The 13,647-nt window shown below is 40.3% G+C and overlaps 1 protein-coding gene across 2 annotated transcripts in view; it reads right to left on the reverse strand.

Moving 5' to 3' along the window:
- Positions 1–288: 288 nt before the first annotated feature.
- The window catches only part of SLC27A2 (solute carrier family 27 (fatty acid transporter), member 2), a 60,300-nt gene continuing 46,941 nt past the window's right edge, over positions 289–13,647 (reverse strand). The window contains exons 6-10 of one of the 2 annotated variants that reach the window (XM_006831667.1): positions 10,348–10,438; positions 9,587–9,785; positions 9,145–9,242; positions 1,720–1,850; positions 289–560 (exon numbers count right to left, since the gene is read on the reverse strand). In XM_006831667.1, coding sequence (XP_006831730.1) covers positions 384–560; positions 1,720–1,850; positions 9,145–9,242; positions 9,587–9,785; positions 10,348–10,438 — 696 coding nt within the window. In that variant the 3' untranslated portion in view covers positions 289–383. The remainder of the gene's footprint in view (positions 561–1,719; positions 1,851–9,144; positions 9,243–9,586; positions 9,786–10,347; positions 10,439–13,647) is intronic. The other variant, XM_006831668.1, reaches the window with a different exon arrangement.

Genomic DNA, 13,647 nt, shown 5'->3' on the forward strand with positions numbered 1-13,647 from the left:
ACACTTGTGGAACGTGACCAGTGAGGCTGTTGGACTCTAGAGTGGCTGTCACAGGGTTTGAATTTAGCTTCAGGAAAGAATACGAGAAACAGTGCCACCTCATGAATCGTGCTCACCTATTTTATTACGTATTTAAAAAAATAGTGTCCTCCTTCCAACAGGCTCAGTGGGAAAATACAAACAGTAAGGCTAATTGAAAAATAATTCTCTCTAAGTCTTTTCACTCACAAAGGTTCAGGTATAATTGAAAAAATCAGTAGATATAACTTCCTACAAAAAAATTGTACTTCACAATCTTCATTCAAACTTAAATTTCATCAAGGGGCTGTCCCAGGCACCTTCCATATCTTTCTGGGAATATTATGAGTTATCCTCCTAGAAAGTCAGAGTTTCAGAGTTTTCTCATTTATGGCCTTATAAATGTCCTCAGTCATAGGCACATACATTTTTGCTTGGTCATCCAAGAAATACAAAGAATCTTTGATGACTGCAGGGTTAAAGCCCTCCTCCACGAGGGTCACTTTGCGATGCTTGAAAGTTCCAGTGATCTCAATGGTGTCCTGAAAAACATGCAACAATCCACATGGTGGTAGTATTTGCAAACAGATTAGGGTGCAGCACAAGGAGGTAGTGACAATGGCAGTCCATTTGTTGTTGTGTGCTGTTGAGGACATTGAGACTCACGGAGACTCTTTAGGACAGACTAGAACTGTCCCTTAGGGTTTCCTAGGCTGTCATCTTTGTAGGAGCGATTGCCAGAACTTTCTCCCATGCAGCAGGTGGGGGTTCAATCGCCGACCTACTGGTTACAGCCAAGTGTGTAACCACTGCACCAAGAGGGCTCTGTCTGGAGCACCCGATAGCTATGAAAGGGAACATTTTCTATGATTCTGATCAAGTCTGTTTTCAGAATCTCCACTCAGGGGCTACTGGGGAGGTACTTTTCATTTCCTCAAAGCTTTAAAATCACTCTCACAGAGTGAGGGGTTGCCAACAGTGAACTATTTGTGTGAGCCCATTTCCTACAGAGAGGTAGCTCCTGTTGTTCTGGACAGTTTCACTTATTACTGAAATACCCTCATTAATGGTGGAGGCGGGAACCACCTACACAGACAACTCTTGAGTTCTCAACTTGTTTATCTGTTACACTGAAGAATGGTCTCTCCTCCAATTAATAGATGATGATCTGAGGGTATTTCATGTATCTCTGCCAGTGCTTTATGACTATCAACAGTTACAGAACCACAGAGCTCAAAGTCTGAAAGTGGGAGTGTTCAACTGAGCCCAAAAGTGGGAGGGTTAATGTTTGAGAAAGACAAACAACACCCCCAGTGATGATAGTTAAGCCTGGGTACTTTCACCTGACTAATGATGCCCAGTTAGGTAAGACCTGGATGGATTTTTCCATTCTTTCAAACTGGAAACAACAAAGATCAGAGTCAGAGTATTTCTCTTGTAAGTGTCTGTCATAGCTCATCAAACACAGACTGAGGGAGCGACTTGCTAAGACGGTTGCTGAATGATCTGGTCTGTCGTTTTAGGGAGAAAGGAATCAGGAATGGGTTTCTACTAGTGATATATTTCTTTTTTTCTTACTGATCAAGGACACTTCTTTCTGAGCTGCCTGGAAAGAGTAGTGAACAATGTGGCAATTGTGGTTGTCAGGGTAGGAGGGGAGTAATTGGCTCAGAGATGAGGGATGCTGGAACAAGGTCTCACCTGTATTCTTAGAAACCTGGGTCTTGCATAAGAAGGCAGGTAATCAGCAATGTGCTTAAAGAGTTTTTTCCCATCAAATTCATAGTCTTCCTTTATCTTGATAGAGGCCATGCCAATTCGACCCTCATGACCTAGAAATAAAGTGAGACACAATGAGCTAAATTCTATTGACTTATTTAATGCATTTATAATGCTTTATTACTTCAGAGAACTGAGCTGAGACAATGGGATAGCACTGATTGCTTTTGGAGTGATGAAATCTTAATTTTAAATATATATTGAATGTATTGTAATGTGATTTTATTACTAATAGTATAATAATTGGTATATGAGGGACTTCAAAAGGTTTGTGGAAATATGTAATTACCTTTTAATTCTATTTTCCATGAACTTTTAACGGCCCTCACACATTGGCTGATGTACTAAAATACTAAATGTATTTTAGAGATTACCTCATTGAATCTTGACAACAACCCTATAAGGAGGTACAATGTTATCTCCATTTTACAGATGAAACTGAGGCTTAAAGTTGCTAAGACCTTTGTTCAAGTCATGTGGTAAATACTCAGCAGTGTCACGATAGAATGCAGATCCTTGGAGAAAAGAGCTGGTCATCTATCTGCTCCCCCTAATGATGGCAGCCTAGGAATTCCTATTGGGCTGTTGTATTCTGTCCCACAGGGTTAACATGACTCAGCATTGACGAGGGCACACACCACCAGGCTTGCTCCAGATGCTATGATGGTAATCATCTTCGTAGCCTTGATGAAAACATCTGGAGTGCGAAACAGGTCAACCTGGTGGATAAAGGAAGTTGTTTTTGACTCTAGTTCATCATCTTGTTCCACCACCATCAATGACTGAGTTCCGGTTGTTCTTCAGGCTACGGGGTTGGTCTGTTGTCATGCTTCCAGGCACAAAGGCCACCTTTGAGACTTACTTATTTAATCAAGATTCCTAATAGCTTTCGCTTCCTGCTTTTCAGAGAAGCTGAGGGACAGAAAGGTGAAGGTGAGGTGCAAGGGTGAGCTGTTTGTTCCCTCATGTTGATGTTTGTTATTCCCAATAGGTTATGTTCTCCACAGAGAAACAGATCCTAATACCAGTTCTTCTCAGTCAGGCAGGGCTGTAAGTGGAGAGGTGTTTAGAACAATTACCATTGTTTTCTTGGGAGGAGTGTGGTAATTAGGTAGTAATATATCTTCTACCTGATCCAACAGACCCAGTGGGAGTCCAGCTCCCCTCCCTGAACTACTTAGCTGTAATCAGAGAGGAGGGGGGCTCCAGTTTTCAAAATCCCTCCCCTGGTGATTCTGTGTTTACCAATGGCTCTAAAGCAGCCAAAAAAGAAAAGGAAAAATGAAATGAAACACACCCTCCTTTGGTTTGCGTATCAGCTGAGGGAGGGAGCTAGGGCAGCTGAACCTCTGTCTCTTGGGCTCCCTGGTAGCTGCCTGGAAGATGCCAGTCTCAGGAATCTAGAATGTCTCCAATAAACTCCTTTTAGAGTAAATGCAAGGACTGAAGCCACAGAAATCTCATGTTGTCTTGATCTGGTCATGGTGATGCCCAGCTGTGAGAAGATGGGCCTGCTGGGTCAGAGGCCATTGCTTCATCCAGAGGTTGCTTGGGGATAGTTCAGTATGATGGCAGTAATTCTGGTCTACAGGAACTGTGGGCTAGGTCTAAAATCAGCTTTGGTCAGAGGTTTTCTACAGATGCACTCTCCAACTGATAGTTATAAAGGAGCCTCAGGGGCACAACAGTTAAATGCTTGGCTGCTAACTGAAAGGTTGGTGTTGGAACCCACCCACAGCTCTATAGGAGAAAAGACCTGGTGATCTCTGTAGAGATCACAACCTAGAAAATCCTATGGGGTAGTTCTAGGCTGTCTCATTGGGTTACTATGGGTCAGAAATCAACTCAATGGCACAAAATAACAATCACAGCAATGTGTGGGTATTAGAATGAAAATTAATTATAGTTAAATGGAAATTATTTAAAATTGAATTCTTTAGTAGCAGTAGCCACATTCCCACTGCTAAACAGACACATGTGACGTGTTGTTTACTGTCAAGTGGGTTCCATATCATAGACCCCAACCAGAAAATGAGACACTGCCCAGACCTGCCACATCTTCACAAGTACTGCTACACTTCAGTCCATTTTTGCTGCCACCCTGCCAATCCATCTTGTTAGTGAACTCTCTTTTTCACTGTCCTTTCACTTTACCAAGTATGATGTCCTTCTCCAGGGACTGGTACCTCCTGATAATATGTCGGAAGTATGACAGATGAAGCCTGGCCATCTTGGCTTCTAAGGAGCATTCTGGCTGTACTTCTTTCAACACAAATTTGTTAGTTCTTCTGGCAGTCCATGGTACCTTTAATATCCTCCTCCAACACCAGTATTCAAATGCATCAATTCTTCTAAGGTCTTCCCTAGTCATTGTCCACCTTTTACATGCATATGTTGTTGTTGTTAAGTGCCATCGAGTCGGGTCCGACCCATAGCGACCCTGTACAGGGTTTCCGAGGGTGTAAATCTTTACGGGAGTAGAAAGCCTCATCTTTCTCCCGCGGAGCGGCTGGTAGTTTCGAACCGCTGACCTTAAGGTTCGCAGCCCGATTCGTAACCACTACGCTTTACATGCATATAAGGCTATTGAAAACAGCATGGTTTGGGTCAGGAGTCCTTTAGTCCTCAAACTGACATCTTTGCTCTTGAAAGCTTTAAAGATATGTTGTGTAGCAGATTTGCCTAGTGCAATACTTCATTTGATTTCTTGACTACAGTTTTAATATGTGATTATTGTGAATCCAAGCAAAATGAAGTTTTTGATAACTTCAGTATTTTCATGATGTTATTTATTGGTCCAGTGGTGAGAATTTGTGTTTTCTTTACATGGAGGTACAACCCATACCAAAGGCTTTCATCTTCACCAGTTAAGTATTTTAAGTCTTCGCTTTCAGCAAGCAAGGTTGTATCATCAGCGTATGTTCTTATGTGCCGTGGAGTCCATTCCGACTCATAGTGACCCCATACAGGGTTTCTGAGGCTGTACATCTTTTTTTTTTTTAAACTCTTATTGTTAATTGAGTGATAGTTTACATGGGAGAACATCAGTTTTACACTCATCCCATCCTATTTCGTTTCATTGCAATGATTACACTCCCCAGCACTGGTAGCGTAATGGTTACAAATCGGGCTGCTAACCTCAGGATCAGCAGTTCGAAACTACCAGCTTTCCCATGGGAGAAAGACCGAGGCTGTAAATCTTTACGGGAGCAGAAAGCCTCATCTTTCTCCCTTGGAACAGCAGGTAGTTTCAAACTGCTGACCCTGAGGCTAGCAGCCCGATTTGTAACCACTACACATATGGTTGATGGTTATGTGCCATGGAGTTGGTTCTGACTCATAGCAACTCTGTACAGGGTTTCCGAGGCTGTAAATTTTTATGGGAGCAGAAAGCCTCATCTTTCTCCTGCTGAACAGCTGGTAGTTTTGAACTGCTGAACTTGCGGTTTGTAGCCCGATTTGTAACCACTATGCTCTGAGTCTCCCTCCAATCATGATGCCATGTTCTTCTTCATATAATCCAGCTTCTCAGATTATGTGCTCAGTATACAGGTTGAATAAGTATGGTGAAAGAACACAATCCTGGTGCACAGCTTTCCTAATTTTAAACCATTCAGTGTTCCTTGTTCTTTTCTAAAACTGCCTCTTAGTCTACGTAAAGGTTCCTCGTGAGCACGATGAAGTGTTCTGGAATACTCATTTTCTGGAATGTTTTCCATAGCTTGTCATGATCCATACAATTGAAAGCCTTTGAATAATCAATAAAGCTCAGATACACATTTTTTTCCTGATATTATCTGTTTTTGGCCAATATCCATTTGATGTCAGGAATGATATCCCTTTTTCCACATACTCATTTGAATCTGGCCTGAACCTCTAGCAGTTCCCTGGCAATGTACTGTTACAGTCATTTAAAAATTATCGTTAGCAAAATTTTACTTGCATGTGATATTAAATGATACTGTCTGATGATTTCCACATTCCCATGGGTCACCTCTTTTTGAAATGGGCACAGATATGGAGCTCTTCAAATTATTTGGTCAGGTAGTTGTCTTCCAAATTTCTTGATATAGATGAGTGAGTGCCTCCAGTGCTACATCAGTTTGTTGAAATATTTCAATTTGTAGTCCATGAATTCCCAGAACCTTGTTCTTTGCCAATGCCTTTAGCCCACATTTGCGTTCTTCTTTGAGTATCATTGGCTCTTACTCACAAGCTATATATCGAAATGATAGAACATCAATGATTTCTTTTTGGTACAATGACTCTGTGTATTCCTTCCACCTTCTTTTGAAGTTTTCTGCTATTGGTTACCATACTGCAAAATATAGACACAGAACATTTCATCACTGCAGAAAGTTCAATTGTGAAGTAATTCCATTTAATTATTCTTTTTATTGTTCTAGAGAGTTTGGTAGTTTTGGAGTGATATCTAGAAAAAGTCAACTTACTTCTTTTCTAGACCCAAACCTACAAGTTCATTCCTGGTTCAAAGTTGAGATCTATGAAGGCCTTGTTTAGCTTCAGGGGACTAAGGCCTTTCTCTAGGTAGACCAATTACTTTTCTAGAATGGTCTCCATGGATGGAAGGCCAAACAGCAACAACCTTGGCTGACAATCACAGAGTCAGAACAGAGTGAGTGAGAATTCCTCTTTAATTGTTCATAGATACAAGAACTCTTACAGGGTCCACATAGACATTCTTTTTACAAGCCCCAGATGGTGGGGCACTCTTACCTCAGGAAAGGCCATTCTCTTGTGGGCCCCTCTGTTTACAGGAAAGTTGTCAGACTAAAATGAATTTCCTGGTCATTTCTACCCATTAGTTTTTATTGTGATTCTGGAGCAAGGTGGAGTACATTTCTTCTTGTTCTACTTGACTGACTCCCATAATTTGGAAGTCATTAGCCACTTCTTCTTGGTTGGAACAGACATGCAGCTCCTAAGTCAAATGCCAGAAATTCTGACCTATTAGTTCCAGGCCTTTTTTGTTTCGTTACCTTTATAAAGTTGAGCATTTAGACGTGAATTCAACATTCCCGACAGCCTCTAAGGGGTCTTCAAGGGCTCAGCTTGGTTTAATGACTGACGATCCTGATGTGGACAGGCATGAATTTAGCTGAAGGTCTCCATGGATTCTCTTTCTCAGATGGTTCTGATGACCAGTCAGATTTTCTGAAGCACTAGTCTTCAGTGCTTCTCAGACGTCAGTATTTTTGTTTTAAAATTATGTAAAATACGTATAACACAAAATTCATTTTTTCATTTAAAAATCCATAGTGCAATAGCATTTACTATTTATGATGTTGTGTAACTACCATCCCTCACCCCAAATCAGACTTTAATTTTGTTATGAATTACTTGAAGGTGTTCACACAGATTCTTGGGTCCCATCTCAGAGATCCTGATAGAGTAGGTCTGCTGTGGGCCTAAGAAAATGTATTTTAAACAAGTTTTCAGGTGAAGCTGCTAGTCTGTGTCTCCACTTGGAGGGTCACTGGGCTCTATAGCTTGGTTCTTCCATTCCATATTTTCAGGTCCTCTCTCCTTCGCATACTCACTTTTTTATTTTGTTACCTGTATAAAGTTCAGCATTTAGACATGTATTCAATATTCCTGACAGCCTAAGAGGGGTCTTTGAGGGCTCAGCTTGTTTTATTGACTGACAACCATGACGTGGACAGGCGTGAATTTAGCTGAAGGTCTCCATGGATTCTCTTCAGGACCAACAAGAGAATTGTCCTGAGTCCCCCTCAAACCTGTGGCTTGAGTTGTTATACTTCCTATTTTGTCACTGTGACAGTTAGAGAGAAACAGGCAATATACTTTCTATTTATATAAGAGAAGTCAAAATACAACATGAAGTCACGTAAAATGCCACAGTTCAAAAAAAAGGAATTTTAGAATTTTACCTTATGGGGAGTCTTGGTGTGGCACTGTAGGATAAGCACTGGATTTTTAACTGCAAGGTCGGCAGTTCAAACCTACCAGATACTCCTCAGAAACCCTATATGGGGTCTTTATGAGTTGAAACCAACTCCAGGGCACTTAGCAACAAAGGCACCTTACTGACCGAGCAGTGCAGTGTTCTGTTGTACATAGAGTTGTTATGAGTTGGAACCAACTCAACATCACTCAGTAGCAAAACCTCATCACTTTATATTAGGACATCAGTATAGAGGGTTCAATCTTCTGGCATTTAGAATTAAAGTGATTTCTTATTATGGTAATTTACGAATACTTATATATGTGCAGTATTTATGCAATTAAAATGAACCAGTTCTCTTACCATATAATGGGCAGGGCAGGCATAATCTCTCTCTTTAGTGATTTTCCTGAAGTGGAATAGCTAGCAAGAGCTGGGATCTTGGCAGAAGCAGATACAGCAGAAGCTATCAAAACCTTAGTGCTAAGTCTGTGTGTTGGTTCTGAAACTTAGTGGGGTGGGCTGAGATTGTCACTTAGTAGGGTGGGCTGAGTCGTAAAAAAATTAGTCTGGGCATCATTGTCCTCTTGGTTTTTATCCCAGCAATAGCATTCGCTCTTATTTGTGCCTCCAGGTTCTGAGGTTAGATACCATCACCCAGCTGTCAAGTTTGATGCATGCTTTTTGTCAAACAAATTGAAGAACCTGCATCAAGAAGAAGACTTGGTTTTCCTGATAGCCCAAGAACAGCTGGGGAGCTAAGCCACAGACAAGGTTCAGATGTACTAACCTGGTGTTTATAATGGCTCCTTGCTCTCCGGTAAGAGTTTTAGAGCGTAGTGGTTACGAATCGGGCTGTGAACCGCAAGGTCAGCAGTTTGAAGCTACCAGTTGTTCCACGGGAGAAGGATGAGGCTTTCTGCTCCCGTAAAGATTTACAACCTCGGAAACCCTGTACAGGGTCGCTATGAGTTGGTTACGACTCCATGGTACATAACCACCACCACCAGCAGGCTAACACCAAGGTTGATAATTCAAACCTACCAGCAGCTACACAGGAGAAAGATGAGGCTTTCTGTTCTTCTTGTAAAGATTTACAGCCTAAGAAGCCCTATATAGGATCACCATGAGTCAGAACTGACTTGATCGTTGTGGGTTTGGGTTGGTTTTTGGTAGCAGGAGAAAGAAAATGCCAAATTCTGCCCTAGAGTTAAATTTACCTTCAATTTCTGTACTGTTTTAGGCATGTTGTTGTTAAGTACCGTTGAGTCAGTTCTGACTCATAGCAACCCTATATAGAGTTTCTGAAGTGTGGCTGTTGGGTTTGAACAGTCGACCTTGTGTTTAGCAGTCCAGTGTTGATCCTACAGCGCCACACCAGAGCTATGTTTTAGGCATGGACTGATCTATTTTATGTATACCTGGCACGGGCACTCCGTAAACATTAACTTCTTGGACAAAATCAACCAGTCCTACTGTGTCAGCGACTTCAGTGGTGGCCACGTTTTCCCCTTTCCACCTAGGAGAAAAGACAGTGTGGTTAGCTGAGTCCTTCTTACTTTCTGGCCCAAGATGCACTGACAGAGAACAAGTGTTTCCTCCAGACCCTGCTGCTCACGTCTTCCCCATCTTGGATCCCCAGTTCCCCAACTCAGTCATGGAGAAGGCATCATTGGTGGAAGAATAATAGCAAAGGCATTCCCATTGCTGTTTTGAGTCAACTGACTCAAGGTAAGTCCATGTGTTTCAGAGTAGAACTACAGAGGACAGGGCAACGTTTCATTCCTTAGTGCATGGAGTCCCCATGAGTTGGGGACAGACTTGATGGCAGCCAATAACAACAAACAACTCAGAGAAACCAACCGGAAGGTATCTCCAACTCTGTCGTGGAAGTAGATGAAATTGTCACGGTCAATCATTAGGAGATCTCCACTGTTGAAATAAAGGTCTCCTTTCTTAAAGACATCTCTCAGTTTTTTCTTCTCTGTCTGAGTCTTTCCTCCAGCATAGCCACTAAACGGTGTAAGTCGTGTGATTCTGCAAACTAGGAGTCCGACTTCACCTGACACCAGAAAAGAAGTTATTATTTTATGTGCTGGAAGTAGGGAAGTCTTATTGCCAATCTTCTCTTAAGCTGAGAATAGCCCACTGGCAGTAAACTGGCGGCAGGAAGAATCCTTTTCCAAGCACATGTAAGTATGCACTGAATATGCATGTGCATTAAACATACATATATATCAAACATACACACAACACATTACTTATATGACCACACAATTGTAATTCTTTGAAAACTAACTTTTGACTGAATAACTATTTACACATAGCTTAGACAAATACACAGCACTTTGAGTTAAAAAGCCAACATCACCTAAAGCTAACTATAGTTTTGTAGCCATAATTACATGTTCCTTTCAGGAGACGGGTTACCTCAAAAGTAAGAAATTGTTCATTAGGTTAAAAATCATAATTATGTTACATGTAATGGTAAATTGACACTTTTTGGCAATTCTGTAAGAATTTATGAGGGCACTAAGCTCTTTTTTTCTCTTCTGAGAAATTTATCATGTATTAAATGTTAGTTCTTAAAAGGCACTTGGCTAAAGTAAGAAAAGGCACTGTACCTTTGGAAACTTTGATGCAATATCCATTTCCATCTCGGACAGGTTCATCTTTCTCCACATCGTATTTTATCAGCTCATAAGACACGACTTTCTAGCAAAATTAAAATACTTAATTTTGAGGGTCAATTCTGTCACAATATTTTATTTTTATTATGGTATAACAGATATACAATGAGGTATATAATTTACACTAGTCATAAGTGTGCAGTTTCAATTTTATAGCTGTATAAACTCATGTTGAATACTGGTGTGGTGCTGTAGGATAAATACTGGACTGCTAACTGAAAGGCCGGCGGTTCAAATCTACCAACTGCTCCTCGGAAACCCTATAAAGGCTTGCTATGAGTCAGAACTGACTTGACGGCACTTAACAACAACAACATGCACCCATATGACTAACACCCAGATCTAGATGAGAAATATTTGCTTACCCTAAAGAGTGTCTGTGATATTCATGCTGGTGTGTATCAGTGATTTGTTAGTTTTTGTTGTCATGCAATTTTTCCCTTATATGAATAAAACACAACTTATATATCTATTCTCCTGTTAATGGGCACTTGGATTCTTTCTAGTTTGGAAGTATTTATAAAGTTTCTAGGTACATTCTTGTACATGTCTTTTGGTGACTATACCAGAAATGAGTTTTTAAAAATGTATGTAACCTTATATTAATATAATACCATTTATGGATTTTTTATATCTTTATATTAATATGATATTGTTGTTGTTAAGTGCCATTGAGTCAGTTCTGACCATAATAACCTTGTATAAGTTTTCCAAGGAGCGACTGGTGAGCTTGAACTACAGACTTTGTAGTTCAAATGGCTTTGCAGTCAATGCATTAACCCACAGCACCACACCAGGACTCCATTAATATGATACTAATTACTAATTACTATGTTGTTGTTAGATGCCATCGAGTCGGTACCACCTCATAGCAACTTTATGCACAGCAGAACGAAACACTGCCTGATCCTGGGCCAACCTCACTACTGTTTCCTTGCTTGAGTCCATCGATGCTGCCACTTGGCCAATCCATCTTGTTGGGGTTCTTCCTCTTTTTCTCTGACCCTCCACCTTACCAAACATGATATCCTTCTCCAGCGACTGGTCCCTCCTAACAATATGTCCAAAGTATGAGAGACGAAGTTTGGCTATCTTGGCCTCCAAGGAGCACTCTGGCTGCACTTCTTCCAACTCAGATCTGTTGGTTCTTTTGGCAGCCCATGGCACTTTCAATATTCTCCTCCAACACCATAACTCAAAAGCATCAATTCTTCTACGGTCTTCTTTATTCACTATCCAGCTTTCGCATGCATATGAGGTTATTGAAAATACCATGGCTTGGGTCAGGCACACCTTAATCCTCAAGCTGACATTTTTGCTCTTCAACACTTAAAAAAATTAATATGATACTGATTACTAATTTTAATTTTGTGTATTATGACAAGCTACGGACAATATTGCAAAGTCTGAGTACTCTGTAACACTTAATTGTGCTCATGAGGAATCTGTACGTGGACCAAGAGGCAGTTGTTCGCACAGGGTATGGGAACACTGAAAGGTTTAAAATTAAGAAAGGTGTGCAAAAGGGTTGTATTTTTTCACCGTGCTTATTCACTCTGTATGCTAAGCAAATAATCTGAGAAGCTGGGTTCTATGAAGAAAAAAGTGGCATCAGGATTGGAGGAAGAATCATTAACAACTTGCAATATGCAGATGATACAACCTTGCTTGCTGAAAGTGAAAAGGACTTAAAATATTTACTGATGAAGATCAAAGATCACAGCCTTCTGAATGCATTGCATCTCTATGTAATGAAAACAAAAATCCGCACTACTGGACCAATAAACAACATTGTACCTGCTCATTCTTGGAGGCTAGTACAGGCTGTCCTATGAGAGCTTCATTGGGAAACCTTATCCCATCCACCCTAAAGTCCTGGTCTTGCCCCTTAAGACTTCCTTTTGTTCCCCAAATTCAAAAAATGTTTAAAAGGAAGATGATATGAGTCCTTAGAGGACGCCCAAACCACCATTTTGACGTGGTGTGAATTGAGGAGCACAGAACACTTCAGAGAAGGGTTAGAGAGATGGAAACACCAGCTTCACAAGTGTGTAGACCCAGATGGAATAGATATTGAGAAACAATAGCTTCACAGTTTGATATTATTATTTAATAAACATTTCCATGATTTTGTAGTAATACTTTTTGACTTGCACTCATATGTGTGTGTGTGTGTGTTTTATTTTCCTGAAAAGACTTTTAAAAATTGTGGTAAATATATAGGCTACAAAACATTAGTCATTTCTACAATATCATACAAACTATTCCGTGACTAATTATGTTCATCACCATTAGCCATCACCATTAGCCATCCCCAAAGTTTCCCATCATGCTTATCTCTAATATATTTAAGGATCAATGGTATAAGTATTTTATTCCCATGACAGTAAAAATTGCTAAAACGCCCTTATATTTAGTAGGTCCTATAATTAACGACATAGTAATGAACATTTAATTAATTCAGTTAGAACAATAAGTATATTATTTTCCTGATTGAAAATTTTAAATACAACAGTAATTTGGATTCAATAATTAGTCAGATTACTGTGCTAATTCAAAATGCACGTTCAAGTTCATGTTGTAAGCTAGCCAACTGCTGGGTCCTCTTGAGTGGAGCCCGACGCACAGAAACTCCATGTGACAGAGTAGGACTGCCCCATAGGGTTTCCTAGGCTGTAATCTGTATGGGTGCAGAATGCCAGGCCTTTTCTCCCTCGAGAGTCTGGTGGGTTTGAAGAGCTGCCAACCTCTCAGTTTATAGCCCAGGGAATTGTACCACTACGGTTCCTTAACGAATCATATGCTTTCATAAATAGTAGCAAATAGCTTCATTAAAAATAAGGAGCATTCATGGCCAACAAATATAGATCTTGCTTATCTGCAAGAATGTCAAAAATTTCTGAGTAGTAACTAATGGTTCTTTCAACATTAATTATCAGTGTCTTCTTTTCTAAAAGTTAAAAAATATATATGGCTTTGTTTAAAGTAGAAAAACTGACAATAAAACATGGCAGAGAATGATGAGAAAGTAAAGAACTGGTAACATACAGCACCAGCTCCTAAGGTTCTCACTTTGGTTTAGAACAAAAATCTCATCTCTTCGAGATATAATGAATCAGAATCTGTATTTGAACAATATCCCCAATATAAGTATCACTTGGAGTGAACTGGCTTGAAGCCCTGAGAGCAACTGCATCCAAAACTCAAGGAGTTGGGGCCTGCACCTGTACGTAT

This window comes from Chrysochloris asiatica, unplaced genomic scaffold, assembly GCF_000296735.1.
Source record: "Chrysochloris asiatica unplaced genomic scaffold, ChrAsi1.0 scaffold00004, whole genome shotgun sequence".
Classification (NCBI taxonomy): domain Eukaryota; kingdom Metazoa; phylum Chordata; class Mammalia; order Afrosoricida; family Chrysochloridae; genus Chrysochloris; species Chrysochloris asiatica.